At 37.9% G+C, this 20,609-nt stretch overlaps 1 protein-coding gene across 7 annotated transcripts in view; it reads right to left on the bottom strand.

Annotated features, from left to right (window-relative positions):
• Positions 1-1,057: 1,057 nt before the first annotated feature.
• The window catches only part of LARP4B (La ribonucleoprotein 4B), a 52,778-nt gene continuing 33,226 nt past the window's right edge, over positions 1,058-20,609 (bottom strand). For 4 of the 7 annotated variants that reach the window (XM_042888424.1, XM_042888419.1, XM_042888422.1 and 1 more), the window contains 11 exons: positions 20,431-20,534; positions 18,674-18,784; positions 18,123-18,176; positions 17,577-17,786; positions 14,356-14,462; positions 13,590-13,844; positions 12,617-12,662; positions 9,350-9,514; positions 6,310-6,434; positions 5,549-5,660; positions 1,058-4,936 (listed from right to left, as the gene is read on the bottom strand). In XM_042888424.1, coding sequence (XP_042744358.1) covers positions 4,646-4,936; positions 5,549-5,660; positions 6,310-6,434; positions 9,350-9,514; positions 12,617-12,662; positions 13,590-13,844; positions 14,356-14,462; positions 17,577-17,786; positions 18,123-18,176; positions 18,674-18,784; positions 20,431-20,534 — 1,580 coding nt within the window. In that variant the 3' untranslated portion in view covers positions 1,058-4,645. The remainder of the gene's footprint in view (positions 4,937-5,548; positions 5,661-6,309; positions 6,435-9,349; positions 9,515-12,616; positions 12,663-13,589; positions 13,845-14,355; positions 14,463-17,576; positions 17,787-18,122; positions 18,177-18,673; positions 18,785-20,430; positions 20,535-20,609) is intronic. The other 3 variants (XM_042888425.1, XM_042888420.1, XM_042888421.1) reach the window with 2 other exon arrangements.

The raw sequence follows: 20,609 nt of genomic DNA, 5'->3' as shown, positions 1-20,609 counted from the left end.
TACCTGGATTCTCAGCTACCTATGATCTTCCCCACTCCTTATTCCTCCTCATGCCCAGCAGGAAGAACTGTTTGTCCGACATGAGCACTGGTGCAGCCGTCAGTAAGCCCTCACTTTGTGCTGGGCAGAGCAGCATGAAGCGGATGCCACCCGATCTGTGTGAACAGACCAATCCCCAATTTCTGCCAAAGCAGGGATGGTCCCAAAGAGCCACAATTGTATTGTGGCAACTGGCATTTCTGACAAACGTCCACACATTTTTACGTGTTAAGTAATAGGAAACTGCTTGTCTTCAGCTACTTGTAACCCACACGATGTCCAAATCCTAACGTTCAACTGACATTCTGCACTTCTCTAACATGGAGATACCTGCAATGCCCTGTGCATCAGGAATTGATGTACACCAGCATTTCTGCTGGGCCGACAGGGAAAAACATAAGCAGCCAGCAGTCAGTGCTTCAGCCTGGAGATAATACTGCCACGCTTCCCAAAATGCATGCAAATAACTGCTAGAGCTTCCACACTTCTGTCTGTTGTTAAAGCTGATCAGATACAGCTGAACGAAATGCAAATCTGAAGGAGAAAACCCGTTATGAGTATTTCCAAAACAGGTGTGCTTTGAGGGAGCTCTTCCTTCCCAAAGGCACAACCTGCCTCATTGCCAGGACGCTTCCAGATCCAAGCAACTGCAGCCCTAACCCAAAGTTCACAATGCATGTTTAAGATCAAGTCAGGACCTTATTTAAGATTCCAAAGAAACCACTAAGACAATAACCCTCAGCAAACAGAACATTACCTCAGCTCCTGCTTTTTCCCCCTATTTTAATCCCTCAAGTTGATCATATTCAGCAAATAGGCACTGCTGCCTCTACCAGTCCTACCACAGGTGTTTCTGCTGCTGCACAGCCTTAGGTGATGATTGCAACAGCTGTGCTGAACAGGACCATAAGCATTTTTCCCCCCAAAATCAGAAATAGGCAAGTTCCAAAAATGGGAGCAAAAGACAAAACATAATTAAGAACTACTGAAGAAAGGTTTAATTAAAAAAAATCAGGAATTCAACAGTGCCTAAATCTTTATTTTTCATAACCTACATTGTTTTTTTTTTTTCAAATTAGACAGTTTTACATTTTATGACACAAAAGGAAACTTAAATTACTGATAGTTTACATGTAAGCTTGATTCCAGTCTTAATGGAAGAAGAACAAAAACAAAAACCCTCAAGAAGGCTTCCATATTACACTTGTATTTCACGAATTGGCAGCTGTTAGGTCTCCTTGGAAATCTTCGATTGTCTGCTGCTATTAGTGTAATAGGTTACAAAGCACATGAAATCTAACTGTACTAGCTGAAGGAGATACAGAGATAGGTATGCACCATTACAGTCAGCTGTTGCTTGTGATACACTGCACCACACTCAAACAAGGGCCTTTCTGTGACAACTGCTTAAGTCTTTAAAAGGATAATGCAGCAACATAAAACATTGCCACGTGGCAAGTGACAAATGTCAGCAGGGGGTCTCTGGTCTGAAACAAGATTTAAGTTTAAAAAGCAACTTTTGTTGGTTTTATTTTCTTTTCATTCCTTGAAGAGTCTCAGATCCCATTTAACTTGCTTTCAAAACGAAAAGCAGCACCACATAATTCTACAAGGTAAAATGCCAATTTTAATTACTGTATCCTCAGACCTTTAACTCAGCTACTGCTTTTGGGAGGTTTTTCCATTTAAAAGCCACATCTTAACATCGCTATACACTGTAGCAACAGTCTGCATGCAACTTCACAACTCTATTCCGAAAACTCCATTTTGTCATTCAGTGGAAAAAAAATCTCCAAAGTAAAACGCAGTAGGATAAGTTGTACATTACACAGCTATTTGGCATGTCACTTTTTCTTTTTTCTTTTTTTTTCTTTTTTTTTTTTAAAAGCTATAAAAACCACGTCAGAGGAAGATTTAAACTTTCGATGCAACAGATTGTTGCTGGGTAAGCAGTAATTACAGTGTGTTGACCTAGCACAAATGGCAGCAGAATACATTAGAACAGCACAACACATCCTGCTGGTCTCAAGAGATTACCTTATGTACCAGTTGAGCATTACGACTAGCTGTACACAGTCTGTAAGTAACCACTTGTGATTGTTTGCAGCTGGTAAGCCCTTCACTTTCAGCAGGCAAACAAAACGAACCATACAGCCAGCCTTAACCATACACAAACCTAGCTACCACTTTCACTGCCACCGGGAAAGGATAAGCGCATCAAAATCCAATGACAGAACTAGTTGAGCTGTTTTGGTGATGTTGTCAAGAGTCCTATCTCCTTCCACAGCATTCACAAAGTGTGCTTTTTAAACAAGGAAAATCAATGGGTTCCAGCATGCCCTATTTCAACCAATTCCGCAGCATACAACAGGCTGGACTTAAAGGTCAACTAGTTACTGGTTGATTCCTAACAGGAAATTTGTCAGAAGTTACCTCTAGAATTACTTTACAGTTCTATGAATCATACGCTGAGGAAAGCACTGATATTCTTGAAAGCAGACAAGTAAGCCTCAGTGTACATTTTTCTTAGCAGTCTAAAGTTTTTTTCCCAATTCCATTTCATTTTTTATTAATGACTTAAAATTACAACTTCTGCTAAGATCCACTATTTACATTGCAGAACACTTCTGAATTGGTTAAATCACTTTTTAGAGGGTTCGGAAAACACTCGAGGGCTTTCAAATAAGACTTTCGTTCCATTTCCCTTTTGCAGTGAAGAGGCAGAGTCAGTTCAGCACACCAGAATAAAATAAGGAAAAGAAAAAACAACAAATTAAAGTAATATTCAAACCACAACATTTAGTTTATCTACATCCAGCTCAACAGCAACATTTATAATATCAATAATTTTTATCAGATTTTTTTCTTTAGGGTACCTTTTTATATGTTCTGATTATTTACAACTGTACAAGCAAAGCACACACTTCCAAGTGCACATATTTAATACAGTATTGACTATTTGCATTTACAGATTTTTCAACAATCTGAAAAAGATCAACTGTTTAAGATCTTTAAGGTATATTACAAAAACTGCTGCTAGTTCCTGTACTACAGTATGTTTACCCAGTAAGACCAGTGACAATAGATACATACTGCAACTGAGTAATTCTGTATTCCACTCACGCTAACCCTCAATGGGGTCAGACCTCATTAACTCTAAGCTGTCTTGTACAAAAGTTAAGGCAAAGTCATTTTCAAGTTTAAATAAAATTCAAGTCTTTAAATATTGGATGGAAATAATTCTTAAAAAAATCAGTTGTTTAAATAAACATTTTTGTGGAATAAACTGTACTGTCATAGTCAGCAGGAATGAGTTTAGTCTGGACTTCCTGCAGTTTAAACACTTAAAGAAAAGCTTTAGGCATTTTTGAAACAAAAATAATTTATATTCAACTTTATTAGAAACTTGCTAATTTAGTGCATCCTTGTCCTTCAGAAAGCGCATCACTTCTAAAGTAAGTAAGTGTGAGAAACCTCATCCCAGAGGTAAGCATCAGGGATCTCTTCCTCCACCACACAAAACAAACACCATTATCTCACATCTTGAAGTTTTTCACTCTATATGCCAATGCTTGTAGTTACAGGAAGGCGTCAACACGAAGCTGACTAAGATATGAACTCTTTCAAAGAGCACTTGGGGCAGAATTTAAAAAAGAAAAAGTCTACACAGAGCACAGGGGTAACCAGAACGTACAGTGCTGACTCAGTTAACTCCCTTACAAGCACAGGGAAGCTAAGGTTATCACAAGAAGGCTACAGTGCTTTCTCCTGATAACATCCACTAGTAGGCTTCACCACCATAGAAGCTCACAGACTTAGTTCTTTCTATTCACAATGTGCTTTGTATTTGCAAATTATAATATCAGTTTTATTCTGGAGTGAGAAGATGGTTACTTGCTTGCAGTAAGTCAAAATCAGAAAGTGTTTTAGAAAGACTGCCATGGTGCCCCGTGGGATTCATTCTGTGTGTGCAAAACATCAAAAAAGATTAGGTTTTAAAAAATGCTAGAAACAACTACTTGTTTAACCTAAAAGTGCAAGTTCATTTGCTGACATTTAGTACAGCAGCCTAATAAAAAAAAAATCAAGGTCACATACCAATTTGTAAAATATACCTACTTCTTGCAGTCTACACACTAGCTGCCGTTATCAATCTTTTGGACACTTTAGATATGTACTTGCAGACCAGTTTATTAAAAATATTGCAGCAGCACATTTCTGCTTAACAGTTTAGAAAAAACTCACTATACAGAGCTTGCACTCACACAGCCACAGAGAGGCTTAATAAAAAGTCGCTTCTTTTTTTTTTTTTTTTAAAGACAAATATTTTACATCCTGAAAAAAATAATCACACTAAGCTTCACCTCCAATTAAGCACCAACCTAAAGGTAAGGTTTAGAACAACTATCCAGAAATATCCAGAAAAAATAGAATGTTTGTTCAAGAGGGGAAAAAGTATTTCACAGAAAAATAACTTGCAGGCATTGTTATATGCCTAGTATCACTGCAAGCTCCTAACCAGCAACTCATTCTCAGGTATCTTAGTGGGAACATGGGTTTAATTTGTGGGAAGCAGACCTCTTTGAATCCCTCCCAGGTGCTAGTTTCACTGAGGAGATTTCGGAGGGGTACTCTGTTCTTTATTTAAGCGTTTGCCAACAGCGGGAGGGGACGATCTGCGTCCTGACTGTCTTCTCTGGTCTTTGGGTTGTCCTGGATGTGACTTTGCAGGAGGAGGTTCTCTGTTTTTCTCTATTGTTTCTGTGGGCTTTTTTTCTTCTTTCCCACATGCTACAGTGTTTGGCTTCTGTTCTTTCTGTGGTTGCAATGTAGGAGGATCTTTAGTTGTTCTCTGGCAAATTTCTGCGTAACTAGGTTTTCGCAGTTCCTGTGAAACCAATAGCAAACAGGACAGCAGAGATAAAGCCTCCAGAGGAAAAATCATTTAACTCATGAAAGGTAAAATATTTTGTCATAAGCAACTACTATGCTTAAACATGCAGATAAGAGTTTGAATATGAAGTTTACAGAAGTAGTACAGAAAACAAGAGCAAGAGACAAGGTAAATACAACACAGTATTCCAGAAAAACAGGATACTGTGACAGGACAAAAATTCTAATTCAAGTAAACTCTAAAGCAACTGAAAGATCATGAGCACTCTGGCTTAAATATCAAAAACATATTAATACTTCTGACTAGAGATTACTTCCGTGTTAGAAGAGTGTTCAGGTAGAACTTTATCAGAAGTAATCTTGAATATTTTTTGCACTGTTAATTGCGGAACTACAATAATCACAGGCCATTAACACAGCCTGATGTTTGACATAGCTCTGTTTTCAGCAACTTCAGGGTTTATTAATACTTCTGCAATAAATCACAAGGTTAGGCTGTGATTTAAAGATTCTCGGTTCGTATGATTTAGCAGCACTGGACAGCAATAGAAACAATATTCTGTTAAAGGCATCAAACTGGATCACTAAGAGAAAGTGAAATAATAAGATCACTTACTATGGCAGCGCCATTGACTTGTACCGATTTACATGCAGTACTGAGTGTGGAAGAAGAAAGCCTTTCTGTACTCTGTGTCTCTCTCTGCTGTTTATCCACAACCTTGGAATCCCTGTAAAGCATCCAGCAGGAACAAAGTCAAGAGAACTGAAACTTGAGGACAAATGATCAATCTAAGAAAGGCTCTAGAACTGTATTTGACTGACTACAATTTAGAGTGTGCCAGCAAGTTACAGCTATGATTAGCATTCCTTTTAAAAATATTACAAAATTATAAACAAATAGAAGTTAGCATGGAACTTGACACAATCTCCTATTTGGGACATTCCAACAGCATTTGGCATTCAGTTATTTTACTCCTGTTACACAAACATCTGAATATGACTTGCAGATTTCAAATCAAGTCTTAATGAAAACTTTATTGTGAGGACAATGATACTGCCCACAGGATCCTGCATTTACTCTATGCTTCAAGGCTACCTAAATATAAGACACTAAGACATTCAAAAATTTTTCTTTTTAATACTTGTCAAGATTAAAATTTTTCTGCTAAACTTTTTATGTTGACTGAAGTCTGAATCATAATAGTGACACTATTCAGAAATTAAATAAAAAAACATTTATTTTCCCAATACTTTAATTGGGAAATGTAATTAATTGATTAATTTTAGCTGTATACAGTGTTATGTATGGCCTTCTGATAATTAAAAATGCAAACACGACTGAGAGTCACGTTGAGAGATACACAGTTAAATTCTTACTCCGAAGACTGGGGTGGTGAAGGAGACCTTTCAAACGTCCTGGGCAATGTAGAAGCAGCTGGCAACAGTGGCTCGCGAGGAATTCCCGATGGAGTAGTGTTTGTACTTGCATCCACATTAATGTTCTGAAGGAGAAAAGAGGCAATCACAGTACCCAATTACTATGGTTTGCGGATTGCATTAATTTTCAGGCACACAGTTTACATGTTAAAATGTAAGTTAACTAAAGGAAGATCCAAAAGGGTTCATCATATTGACTAGAACTATTTTTTTTCCCCCTTACAATTATTCAGCAACACAAATCACACTATGGCTCTTTCACAAGAAGTCTGAAGCATGTTTCCTCTTAGGACATCTCTGGATAACAAAATCATTTCTTTCAACCAGGGAATTATGCACACGATGGTGACAAAGTAGGCTTTGCATCTGTTTACATACTCATAGTTTACTTACTGCAACAAAAGTCTCCTGGCACAATGCACTAGAAATCGACTTCTGCAAAGTTTTAGAGTTAGTGTTATCAATCATCTCAATAAGTGGTGCTAAAACCCAAACAATCCTACGAAAATGAAGTTTTTTCAAACTAGGGTATGACCTAGAAGTTTCTTTTCTTATGATTAAATTCCAATTTGCTAACAACCAGAAGAGGCTTTTTCTATAGCTCTGAAAAGGTTTTCCTAATGTCAAGTGATATCATCCTTCCAGATAAAGGCCAAACAGATTCACAGCACACACGACTTTAAATTGTCACAAAGAAGAAAAAAGAAATAAGAAATAAGGCTTCTTGTAGCTTGAAATATTTCTATCATTTTAACCATTTCACTTGTTTTTAAACAGCACTGGGTTTTGTACTGCTTCTGATCTGATTGATTCTAAAACTAGAATTGATGCTAGAAAGGAGAGATAACAGTGGTAGGCAGAACACAGGCACAGAAGGAACAAAACAGCCATCCACCTCCTCCTAAGGCCAGCCACCATACAAAGGTCACAAAACAGAGTCCTTTAGTCACTGCTAGAAAAGAAAACAGCATTTGATGATGCTTAAATCAGGCAGTATACATTACTGCCCTGGATCTAACCCTGCTTTATCTGAAGTCAAAGTAGAACATTAAAAGATAGACGTTTAGAAATAAAAGAACAGCTTCTGTTGGTTTACTCGCTATGATAGTATTTTCCAAGGCTTGACACTGCAAGTTGCTGAGCATTCTGGCTCCAATTCATTGAAACACAGCTACATGGTTACGTGAGAACAGGTTCAAGTGAGGCAGACACGCAAGTGCTGATTTTAGGCCAAAAAACTCAGCCCCTGATCTGACAGAGCTCCAGTTCCCCAGTTAGAAAATGTGTGATCATTAACATCCCCTATTCCCCAGAGCTACTAAAAGAGCACTACAAAGCCAAGATCAGAAAGATGGCAAGTCTGGATAACAACTGCTGGGAATCATAGCACATAACTCCTCTCTGCTTCTGTACACAGGTCTTGCTGGTCTATAACAAAAGCAGAGCTGCGTAAGTCTACTTCAGCATCTGTTCACTCTACATCACGCAACATAAAAATTGCTGAGTTTAAGAAGAAAAGTTCCCTGTGTAAATTGGCAAGATTTCAGCGTTAGCCTTACTTACAGAGCACAACTGCTCTTTGGAGCCAGTTACTGCTATCTTCTTCATTATTCATGCCAAGAAGGAAAGAGTGCAATCCCCCTGTTCCACACAGTGGTACAGAGACAATTCACTCACGCAAGGCATAAAAAGAAGCCACGATATATGACAGTGCATTGTGGTAGTACAAACAGTGTCTGCCTGAGTAAGACTGCCTTTACAAAGAATAGGTGCAAATACATCACATTAAGAACAGTGCAAAGCAAGTACTAGATCCACAGGAACTGTGTGCTTTAAACTGTAGTAGCAATAGCAGGTGGAATAGTAGTTGGAATTATGTTTGAAACCTGAAATATAATAGCTTAGAAGTCAGTTCATAAATAATGCTGTTAAAATATTTACACACGCACAAACCACGAGAACAGATCACAATCTGGATTACTGGCTGACACTAAGTTAAACAGTGCTCTTATCATGGCACTATTCTGCATATTACCCTAAACACCTTGGAGTGCTGCTGCCTCTTTTCTCATCAAGAGACATAAAAGCTTATATGATCTCAGAATCACAGAACTGAATGATCTCCTTTGGATGGAGGCTGCCCTGCTACTTCCCCTTTCCTTTACCAACGAATGCCTTCCCTAACAGCCCTGGGCACCATGAAAAAAAAAATATCTTTCTGCAGTCTAATTTAACACTAGAGCAAGCAAAATAGTGCAGGCTAAAGAAGCTTATGCTATCTGTTCCATAGCACACAGGGTTGTATCACTCTTGATGGAGAACACGCTGACACACACAGATGGGGGTGGTAGAGGCAGTTCTAAGAAGGGAACAACCATTGAACGTTAATTTTCAACTGCATTTCTACTACCTCTACAGAGCAACATTTGATTGCCAAATCATTCTGGTGTATTTTTATCTTACTAAGCTACATAACAACTCCTGGATCCAGCTTGTTTTGTTCTTGTTCCAGCGATGATATCTAGTGTACTAAGATCACGTAGGCAGCTTCTTTATATTTCAGTGCTTAGAAGTTTGTCACTTGAAAATGTTTCACACGCAATCCAGAAGTCTGACTTCTGAACAGGAGGAAAGTTTACCATATATTTTTCACATAGGTTTATCAAAAAGGCCATTAATAACAGTAAAGAGCTCATTTTCTGATCTCTGCTATTAACATCTACTTACGCTGGTACACAAACTCTACACCTTCTCAGAAAGAATAGCCCAACAAACTCTCAGGTAAGAGTGGAAAGCAGCTGCATTTCAACATTTTAACAATTGTTTTTGTTTTTGTTAAGAGGGAGGAGCTCTTCTGCACTTCTGATGACCCACATGAAACTGCAAATTTCTTCTACGTACAGTACACCAAATTTAAAGAAACAAGAGGTATGAAATTCTGTTCATTCTGTTTCCCCAGAAATGAACACTTGCTACTCACTCTTTCTTTTGACGTTCCTATTACCACATTGGACAGTCTGTTTTCAAAAAGGTCTTCGGTCTTTAAATTGCCAGCAGCCCCAGGTAACGGAGGAAAGCTAGATAAACCCAATTCGAAGCTAGGAGATGGAGGCTTTGGGGGTGGTGGAGACTGTGTTTGGCCTCTCTGGAATAGAAATAACATGCTGAGGTTACCACAATGGATTACAGACAGGAAGAACATGGGACTCAATGACATTTTGCACTTGATTTATATCTGCAAGGCCCTACAGAGGCCCATCCCGCCTCACTTCCCAAGAAAATCACACAGTACCCAGTAATTCATCTTCCACTGGTGCTCTTAAAATACTTCATTATATTTTAAGTGGGATGGTCTAGAAGTCTTAGAAATTTCAAATGCTTCCGCTTTAGCACTACTGGCATAGTTAAGGCTTCTTCCTGACGCTCCCTTCAAGACAGATGCTATATTGACACAGGAAAATAGATTGTGTTGGCTACCATGACAAAATGAAAATATCAAGTCCATTTATGTGCAGTTGGTAGCTTTCTAGAAGAAAGACAAGAGTTGAGAGAATCTTAATCATGTTTAGATACGCTAAGAAAGGGCAAGATAGCATGCTTTGTCTGTAGTGCAGATGAAGACAATTTTCATCCAATTTCATCAATATGAAAAACGCAAACACAAGCATAAAATTATTTTTGAAGCACAGAATTACTCTAACTAGATCTCAGAGCAAAAACAACATCCCAGACAAATACATTATTGGATTAAAACGTGCACTACTTACAGGTGTTAGAGTTAAATGAGTATCATAGGCAAAAGTCCACTTACGAAGACTGCTTGCATGGATTTGTATCTGTTATCTACATTGAAAAACTAAAATTCCTTGTTATGTGCTTTAACTGAAGTTACCCATTAACTTTGTCTATGTCACTTAACCAAAAAACAGTGTCCCAACTGTGCTAATATCTCTCTTTCAGAACAACAAATGCAAAGTGATCTTTAAGATGATTCTTATCTTGAGATGGAAAACAGTTACTGGTACATTGCTAATATGGTCAGAATGTGAGAACAGTACTTCTGAACACGGAATAGGAAAGATGTTGCATTACTTTCTTTCTGTGCTCTTCCTTTTCATAAAGAGCAATACAGATACAAAACTACCCTCAAGATCCCATCTCATACTACATTTTACGTTGGAAGAAACGTGAGTCATTCAGAAATAGGGAAAGAACACAGACAGGTAAGAACAACAGCAACTCTCAAAGTTGCTACTGACTGAGCATCTCCCTCACAACATGGATTTTAAGCATTACAGCAATGAAGGCTGCAAGCCTTGCAAATGAGAATTCAGATAACACATGAAAGGGTTGTGGGGAGAAACTATGTTTTCCTTGCTCAAATCTAATTTTTCCTTTATAGAACAGTATTTCAAATCACAGCACTTCATTTTCTTAAACAGGACTGAAGTCCTGCAATAAATACTGTTTCTAGATACTTCTGAATAGACACTCCTGAAAAGACAAATTAAGAGAGAAGTAGCCAGGATATACGGATGACTTGAATTAGAGGGACCAGGGAAAACTTAAACGTAAGTTGGGCTGCCACTTGTATAAAATTCTGAAGCTGACTTAACACGAGTAGCTGTCTTACATCTATGGCCTCAGATACAAACTGATCAAGAAGATTCATGCACTTTCTCAAGCAAGCATGCAATCCACCTCAAGTGCTCTCTATAAATGAGAAGCAGCCATAATTCCTTTCAAACAGAACTCATTGCAGTGGTCCTTCATACTAACCACTACACACAAAACAGTATCCTAGATTTCACTGCTTCTACAGCTGGAATGGGCCAAACCTCAATCTCTTACTTCAGAATTCGCTACCTACCAGCGTTCACAGCTGAGTGTTCAGCTGCTCTCATCTCTACTGAAGGTCTATTTTTGGACACCACAGACTAAAGTTTTGTTGGCCAAAAGACTGGAGTGAACATGACTACACAGGCTGCAGTTAAAAGTCTGCTGCTGAGAAAAGGGAACTGTAGGTCTCCAAAGAAATCATGATTTCAGTTTTAAAAGGTGTTTTAACTTTATATTTAGAGGCAGTCGATTACAAAGAGCCTCTCTGTTCACTAACTGTCCTAGGTAATCCTTTCTCTTTCTATTCATTTCTGTGTCATTCCTGTACTACTTCCTTGTTCTTTCAGAGAAAAAAAAAAAAACAGGGGGAGGAAGTTGATAGAAAAAGCATCGAGTAGCCCTGAAAGCACAGAAAAAATAAGTACTGATAACCCCATGTGTAATCTGATCTCACTAGCTTTAACAAGTTTGTCAGGAGCTAAAGGAACCATTTGCCCTTTCATACTTTCTAGAGCCCCGATGTTCCTTTCATCCACGTCCCACTAAGCTACACAACAGCAGGAGGCACCAATACATAATGCAACTGTTCCAGACCTCTGAGATACAGTCAGAGCTCATGAAGTGATGTTACTTTGAAACTGTAGTATCAATAATAAAATAATCCAGTAAGACTTCATGAAGTCTTAACATGTGTAAAGAACTAAATCCTACAAAATTTTTTTCTTCTTCTATCCACTACCCAAACCAGCCTTTACAAGCATCAAAACTATTTAGGTATTCACCTTGAATTTAAGTTCACAAAAATTGTAGTATTTCAAGCATTAGTGATCCTGAACATCTCTGTGCCAATTATGTAAAGAAAAATCTACCTCACACACTCCAAAAACAACAAAGATGACAATGTGGTTCCCAAAAAAACCAGCCTTTTGTCCATATTGCAAGGGAAACTAGATTTTTCTTCTCAGAGTTGGGATAGAAAGGGAGAAAGCAAGGAGAGGTGTTAGATTTAACAAACACAATTGACCACTTCATAACTAATAGTCTAGCTATGCATTCCATGACCTGACCTATAAAATATTTTTCATGATCTCCAAGAATGAGAGTCAAATCTCAAGTGTTTCAAACTTCGGGTACTTGGCACTCTGCGAATGTGAGCAGTCAAACTGACAAAACAACAGGAAGGAATGATGAAAGGGCAATTTTAGTTCTGTCCCTTAATTCCACAAGTCAGGAAAATAATCTCTGATATCCAAATGCAGTAAATTCGTGTGAATTTAATGAGCTGCTATCTTCAGCCACATAGCTCTTGGGCAGTAGTTTATCTCATCTGCTATTCCATATAATGTCCATAATATTGCCTTGTTACCCTGCACTTGAATTACAGTTGAATACAATCATGAAAACTCACTGTGAACTTGTCCTCCCTTTTCTTTCGGTAGCCGTATGAGTTTTTCCTAAGGGAAAGAAAACAGTTATCAGAACCTTGCCTTTATGTGAGTAGAAAACAGGAGAAATTAGTTCTAATTATAATCTCATTCACCTTTGTTCTAGAGGAAAACAACAGCTTTATTTTAAAATGTTTTAGGTAAAGATTTCTAGCAAGCTCATTAATATAAATATATACAGATTTCTATCATGTTCGTGTAAGGATACACTGCTGAGCTGAAAGTATAACTCCGTATCAACTGCACAGAACCCCCACTTAATTTTACATTAACAGAAGCCTAACACAGGATCATCTGCAAATGACTCTGCCAATTCAGTGACTCAGAATTAGACAAAAAGCACAGCCAACCCTAAGCAACGTTGCACAGAACTGCAGTGTATTTCAAAAAAACCTGAAGACAGACCTGATAAATCCTCAAAATTGCTGCTACCAATTTTCAACTCCCCTGCTTTCTGCTCCTGCTTCACCCTCTGCTCCAAACTGCCTAACAATACGTTTTGCTAACTGCACGTAATCCTTTTTCCTCCCTTCATACTGATCTATACCTTTGATGTTGTGAACATCTAATACGGGCAAAATTCCAGTCTTTTAACTGGAAGTATTAACAGCAAGCCGCTGTGAGCAAAGAAATGGCCAAACTGCTTCAAAGTCAAACAATATGCTAAGAACTTAATTAAAATAGACAATAAAGGTATAGAGAATTAGGTGTATGGGTGTAAATAGTTCAACAGGTGCCATTAGTGGTAGGAAAGTATGCAGTTCCACTTTGCATTTGCTCTATATTTAGGACTTCCTCTGAAACGCTTCCCAAAATTTTAGCTTTAAGGGCAGCCAGTCTCAGATTAAAACGAGAACAGTATTAATACCATTCTTCTTTACTAAAAGCAGCAGCAATGACAGCGTACTTCAGAAGGCAACTACAGGGTACACTCACCTTCCTCGACCTAAACCAGGAGACGAGTCAACGCTGCTCTGCTCCATCCGTCCAGTTCCTACTTCCCTCTTGGTGTAACTCGTGGTAGCACTCTGCATCCGTGTCCTGTTTTGTCCTGGCTGCCGCGTCTGTGGACTCCTGACGCCATTGATTAAACGATCAGCAGAAAAGTTGAATATGGTAGGACTGTCTAGAAGCCCAGGTCCCCTTTCTGCACTGGGTATTGTATGTCGTATATGGGACTTGCTAGGATTCCTACAAATTCAAAAGTCATTTCAACATACACACTATGATAGATCTTCTGAGGCCTAAGTCTACACACAGAATTCAGAAGAAGCAAAACTGCCAGCCCTCTGTTGTATATTTCAGTTATAAGAATGACCAGTGCTCATTTTAACTGGCCTTGTGAACTATTATGTTAACTCTTTCATTGTATTTTCAACTATGGCATAACTAAAAACTATTTGAAACTGAAAATGTCAAATTAATAATCCTGCTGGTCACTTGCCATTGTTCAGAATTATTTTATCTGAATATGTTAAACTGTGGACAGACAAGTTCCCAGCTTTCAGCTCTATTTTCATCTAGAAACAGCACTTACTAATAGTAGCAAAATCATCTGGCTTCTGGCATCACTTAACCTTGCATCAAGTTCACTTTTACAAGTATTTTCTAGTTAGATGGCATTTCTAAAGTGAGCAGATTAAAGCCTCACATGCCAGGTAATTCAGCAGTATGTGTAGTGTTAAAAGATAGTTGTACTTGCCTGTTCCTGGGAGGGTACTGTCTGAGTGTAGTCAGAGGAGAAGCAGCAGGTTTGAAGGTTGGAGATGTGAACCCATTGATAAATCCAGTATTTGGAAATGGTGTTACCTTAAAAAAAAAAAAATTCAGCACAAGCTTATTATCAAAGTAAACTATTTTCTCTTAAACTTTTATTTTATACCTTTTCACACAGACAAGTGTTTATTAGAATGCCTCCAGCAGCAATAGAGCATTTGCCCAGTGCCTTGTAACTAAATGACGTGTCATCTGAGAACACTGCCACTGCACACATTCCAAGTCCGATTTGCTTGAACACAGAAAAACACTGAGCCAAAACTGTCAATTGTAAGTAACACTCCTATTTCATACTACACTGTGAAGCACATCTGTTCTCTAATATGCATCTGCAAGTATTTCTTATCTACATGCAAAATACTCCTTAACATAAACCTTCTCCATCAGTTACTCACTCCAGTTACCTTTCACATGACACCTATAAAAGCCAAGAGAGCAAGTGAATGTTACGTGCACCTGATATTCTTTGCTTTGTACCACTTTAGTCCACACGTGATTCACTGTCTTGTTCCCAGAAAAAAAAAGCATTACTAAAGACTTGCTGGGGGGTGGGTACATGCCAACATCTCATACTGACAAGATAGCTCAATTTTATCATGTTCACAGTAATCTCACCAATCTCACTAGCACACTCTTTTGTTTCAAGTCTAAATGAAATGTACTCAAATATTACTGTAGTAAAGCAATTGCTTGCCATCATCTTCTCTCCATATAAATAAAATGCAGAACACTAAGACTACACTTTTAATTAATGTTTACATCGTGCTCTGGGATGAACTTCAATACAGTACCCTCTAAATATAATTAAATGATGACAGAGACTACACCTAAAACAGCTGGCACTCAGTTTCCTACAAACAGATCCCAAAGCTAATTCAACCTTTATTGAAACAGGTGGAAAAAATCACTTATCAATGGAAACAAAAATTACACACCAAAGCTTCCATCCCAAACCACTGCTTGCCTAACCTATGGCAGCAAGCACAACCTTACATTCCAAAAAGTGGCACTTAGGAGTTTAATGAAAGAACAAAGTTTTATCAAAACATTGATTTGAAGTGGTTCCTGCTTTGATATTTACAACTTGAACACTGTAAAATTCACTTGAAGTAAGCAAACAGCTACTGAAGGAGAATGGTGAAAAAGCACTGAATGCAAAAAGGAAAATAAGTTTAAGTCATTGCTTAAAATGACACAAGCAACAGATATCCTTTCTTTCTTTAGAAGGACAAATGATCTTTTTGGAAAGAAAATGTTCATTTTCCAACAATACCAAAAGTGTTAATCTGCTTTCTGCACAAAAGTCACTCAATTCCTCATACGTACCCCTGTTTTTACAAGTAGTACAACGTAGCTTTTTCTTCAAATGCCATTAAGTAGTTTATGAAGTAGTGCGTAATTTTCAAGTTTGGAAGCCATGTTGCCATATTCTAGTTTCAGAATTAAAACTATTTCCATGAATTGAATCTCAAATTAGAGATGAGGAAGTACTGTCACAGCATTTATGATGAAGCAGAAGAGCATGGAAATTTATGGTACGTGCGAGCACAAATCTATATGCAAACTGCAATCCTATCTCGTAAATTATTGCAAGTGTCATGGTTCCTCTTGGTCCCTATTCTCCTCACAAGTAATTTATTCTTATATATAGCTCTTTCTTATTGGTGTAAAATCACCACAGAGGTTCAAGAGAGATCACACTACATCCGTGTACACAAAACGCAGCCAAATGCAAGAGAGAAACGCATCCAACTAAGGACAATATGCTGAAACAACAGAAGACAATGCTCTGTTAGTTCTCTATTTTTACTAAGAAAGGTATCAGATCTTCAGTACTGGCAACGCTTCAGTCTTCTCCCAAAAGCCAGAAGTATTAAGCTTTTTGAGTTCCAGGATGACATAAGGCAGATACACACAGTGTTGTGCTTGAACCTGTGGCCAGTTAATCTACATCTGCTGCATCAGTGCCATCTGATTATTCCAGTATCTCACAGCAAAAATGTACAGTAGCCAATCCTAGCATTTCTAGTGGAAAAACTGCATTCATTTTAGTTGCTCCTTAATAAGGTGGCTGTCTCTTGAAAAAACAGAGTTCACTACACTACTTTGTCTCCTCCACATTCTTTATGCCCCTTACAAAGCCTTCCCCTGCAAGGGCTCTGGCTGCCTCTCTTATATGTGAAGTGCTCAGCACACCAACTTTTTAATTAGTTTGCTGTTCAGTACACAGGAAGTCTGCTCAAGTTTGTTCAAGGACACTTTAATCCTCTGCCAAAAACCTCAAAAAAAGCTTCTAATTTTGAGCATTGCTACCCTAGTTTCTTTTAGCTGCAAGCAAAGAGGCACTGATGGAAGGGACAAATGGGTTCCAATACAGAACAACCTTAGTCCTCAAGTAATTAACTGAAAATCATATTCATAGTAGTTTTCACGGGATGACAAAGGAAAATGAGGAACAGTGAAAACTGTTACAATGCAAAGCAACACTGCAGGATGCAGTAGATGCCTCAACAGAATGTGTAGAAGGATTTACAGCTACTGCTCTAGCTCTAAGGGTCATGACTTTAAGGAATTTCAATTAAAAATATTAACCAGTTTTAATTATTTTTTTTTTTTAAATAACAAAAATGGTTTGATATTTTATTGCGAAAGAAAAGAGAACAAAACACCCCATGAAGTATTTTGACTCAATAACATGTCAAATGGGGCAATTTAACAGGTTAAGCTAGACCAAGATGTTATACTATCCCCACTTATGTTATTATATTACATTTATTCAGTACATACCAGAACTTTGACATTCACACACCTATTTTAGCTCCAGCTAAAGAAGTTTTTCAAACCATTACAGAAATTTTTTACTTAGCCATTACCAAAAGAAAGCTTTGTGAATCTCTCAAAATAACTTCTGCCTCAAAAACCAAGAAGTGAAGAAGAGAACCATATTTCCAATTGGAGACCAGACGCTGTTCTCAATTAATCCTGTATGCCATGGGAAGAAATCTGAATAACTGCTTTTCAACAAGAATCTGCAGCTTGGTCTCACTTTCAGGATACACATGCTTCCCAGATCACACCTCGAAACTTCACAACAAAAATACCAACTCTGAGCAGAACTCTGAGCTCTTCTGTAAGCAAGAGACTTACCAATGAAGGGTCAAGGTAGCTGTGCGTGGTTGACCAGGTCTGTGGAGCAATTAAACTGTACAATGGAAACTGCTGTTGGGGACTGTATACTGGAGGTAAGTAAAAGGATGTTGTGTAACGCTGCTGTGTGTAGATGTTCATATCCAGAGGTCTATATCCATTCTTTGGCAAAAATGTGTTTATAGCTATTGCCTTTGCTTTTATCCTTGCCTGCAAAGGAGATTAGATTATTTATTACAGCAACCTTTCAGATTTAATCAGGATGGTTCAAACTAGCAGATCTCAAACTTGACACTTGTCAGTCATTGCTTTCTCCTTCAAGGAAGGCAGGAACAGCTGAATGCTTCCCTGCTGATGCTGGGTTGAACATACTGCTGCCAGAAAGGAGGAAAAGGAGAAGTATAATAGCATGCACCACATTTCAAAACCAATCTCCAGGTCAAACATTTGTGAGATTGGACCACCTTAATACATATTAGAAAACATGAAGTGGAACCCCACAAAACACAGAACGTATGCACAAAAATAAAATAAAGCTCTATTTACCTTAATGGGTTTTCCTTGGAAAGTTTTCACTTCTTCTCTAAGGTATCTGTAAGCCTTTAAAAAGTCATTGCAAAATTTGTCAAATATAATTTAAACAAAGGCAAGTAAGTTTTGACAGGCTAAGCCAAACAATAATTCTTGAAGTGTCTGTTAATGTTAGACTACAGAAAACCCTCATATTTAATCTGCATTTAGTGAGATTTAATTTATCATGGCAGAAGTGCTTCAGTAGCCTTAAAACAAGATTTTCAGTCTTACAAATAAAGCATTTCAATGCGTCACCTAAAAAATCAATGCTCTTAGCACATAAAATTATAGCTTTGGCCAGGAAGCCAGGATATGCAAACAAGATAAAACTTAAAGGGTTATATTTAATAATGCTGATAACTGAGTATTAGCTAACGGGAAGCATTAATGTTTAAAGGATATTTTTTTTTTCTTTCTTTTAAGAGTTCTTACACATTTGTAATACAGCTTACAACCCAGTTTAATTCTCCCTTTATTTCATCCATTTTCTGTTATATTCTAAAATGCACAAAAAAAAGCATTACCTGCTGTGCATCGGCTTCCGATTCAAATGTGATGAACCAGTTGTCATTATAGGCAAACTCACAGTTGATAAACTTAGGCAAATTATCACCTTTGAAAAGTGCTTCAACCTCCTAAGGAAAGAGGTTTTGACAGAAAGAAAGAGAAGCGTGTGAAGGAAAATAAAGTAAAAAAAACCAACAGTTTAAAGTACAAAATCCTAGAATTCCTTGTAAGTACTTTTCAGCTTATGAAACAGGAATTGAGGAGAACAATTGCTCTGAAGTTTGAATGTTAACTCTCTAAGCTCCCCATTAGGTAGGAGAAACAAAAACAAGCACTGCCCAGGACATGTCACAAGCAGAAGTTGCTTGCTCCCTTGAGATCAGGGTGGACAAGTTATTTAGGCAAATGAGAGAGACTTAAATTTGGCATCAAGTGCAGATTCTTCTGAATAGCTGCTCTATCTTTCTTGTCACTACCAGCTAAAAACACTTCTTGGCCACTCTTGTGAGGCACCCTCACAAAGCGTCCCTCAAGTGAATGATATTTCCCTTGTCTACAAATCCATGGAATCGCACAAAAACCTGCCCATATTGCACAGGATAAGAGATTGCTGCCCCTTCGGCAGAAACTTGGATGCTCACTTTAACTCAAGTGGCTACAGATGAGTGTATCTGAGAGCAGTACTTACGTTACCTGAAAAAATAAAGTGCTAATTTCTATATTAAAAATACATCTTAGACTTCTTAAAATTATTTCACATACCATTCATTTTTGTCACCAAATCAAGCAGCATCAAAAAGCAATGCAGGCTGGGAGGACCTGCAGTTTGTTGGAACACTGCTGCCTAAATAAAGCCTGCCCGTGCTAAGTCAGAAAACATGTCCCATTAAGTTTGAATGATTAAATCTAAAATTGTCAGACTGGAAAATCTAAACACAGTATGTAAAATACCTCCTCAAGACAACCTATTTTGAAAATGAAGACTTCTCAGAACTTTGCTAGTATTTTACTTGTAAGCATTTCAGAAAGACTCCTAAATGCTAGTATATCCAACATGATAAACCAGTGACAGCAAGAAAAGCAATCTAAGATATTAAAAGCGAGGCAGTGTTTGAAAGGCTAAATTTCATTTAGAAATTTCAAAGCAACAGATATTTTAAAGCAACATATCTGACTGCTTCCCTCTGATTCCTTTTAGCATCTTGTTTTACGCCTCTGTATATTAAGGCCACTTACCTTACTGTAAATTTTTAATGTAGCAGTACTGCTTATACATTCAAAGAACCCACCTCACTACTCTTATACTAGCTCCATAAGCTAGCAGGGATCATTAGCAACCTGCTTGCACCTTTACCTTCAGCATTATGGAAACACCTGCAAAGCTTCTTAGTACTTTATTCTGAAGAGATGTAGCATTGATGTTTTCCATTCTAAGTCATATCTTTCCTCGTTTCTGTTTGCTATTTATCCAAGTAGCTTAGAGTTCAGTGTGTACAAAGAGGCCAGAGTCCGAGAAAATAATGCTCATCTATCCTGAACACAGCAACGTCAGTTACTCAGCCCCCTTTAGAGCTACAGATTCTACCACAGTCTTCCTATGAGTGACATGCTTCTGTCAAATACTGCTACCCAAACAGTCACTACTAAGACTTAGAAATCCAGTTAATAGTTAAGAAACATAAGAAACATAATATTCTTATTGAAAGATGGGGGAAAAAAAAAATTAACTTCCAAATCTGAAATGAGAAAGATTCCTTATTGAACAGTTACTCACTTCAATGGGGGTAGATTCAGGAACTTCACGTAAAATCACAATACAGCGATTCTGATTTGGCCTAACTTTCTCTCCCTTCTCATCCACTTGGACTAAAGGCAACGCTAAGAGAAAAAAGAAACATACTTCAGCTGTCAGCAATCATAACAACAAGGCACACAGGATGAAGCAATGGCATA

This window comes from Lagopus leucura, unplaced genomic scaffold, assembly GCF_019238085.1.
Source record: "Lagopus leucura isolate 7727_CA_CO unplaced genomic scaffold, USGS_WTPT01 Super-Scaffold_100157, whole genome shotgun sequence".
Taxonomy (NCBI): domain Eukaryota; kingdom Metazoa; phylum Chordata; class Aves; order Galliformes; family Phasianidae; genus Lagopus; species Lagopus leucura.
Note: the sequence above shows the minus strand (reverse complement) of the source record. Positions and strands in the feature narration are given on the sequence as shown.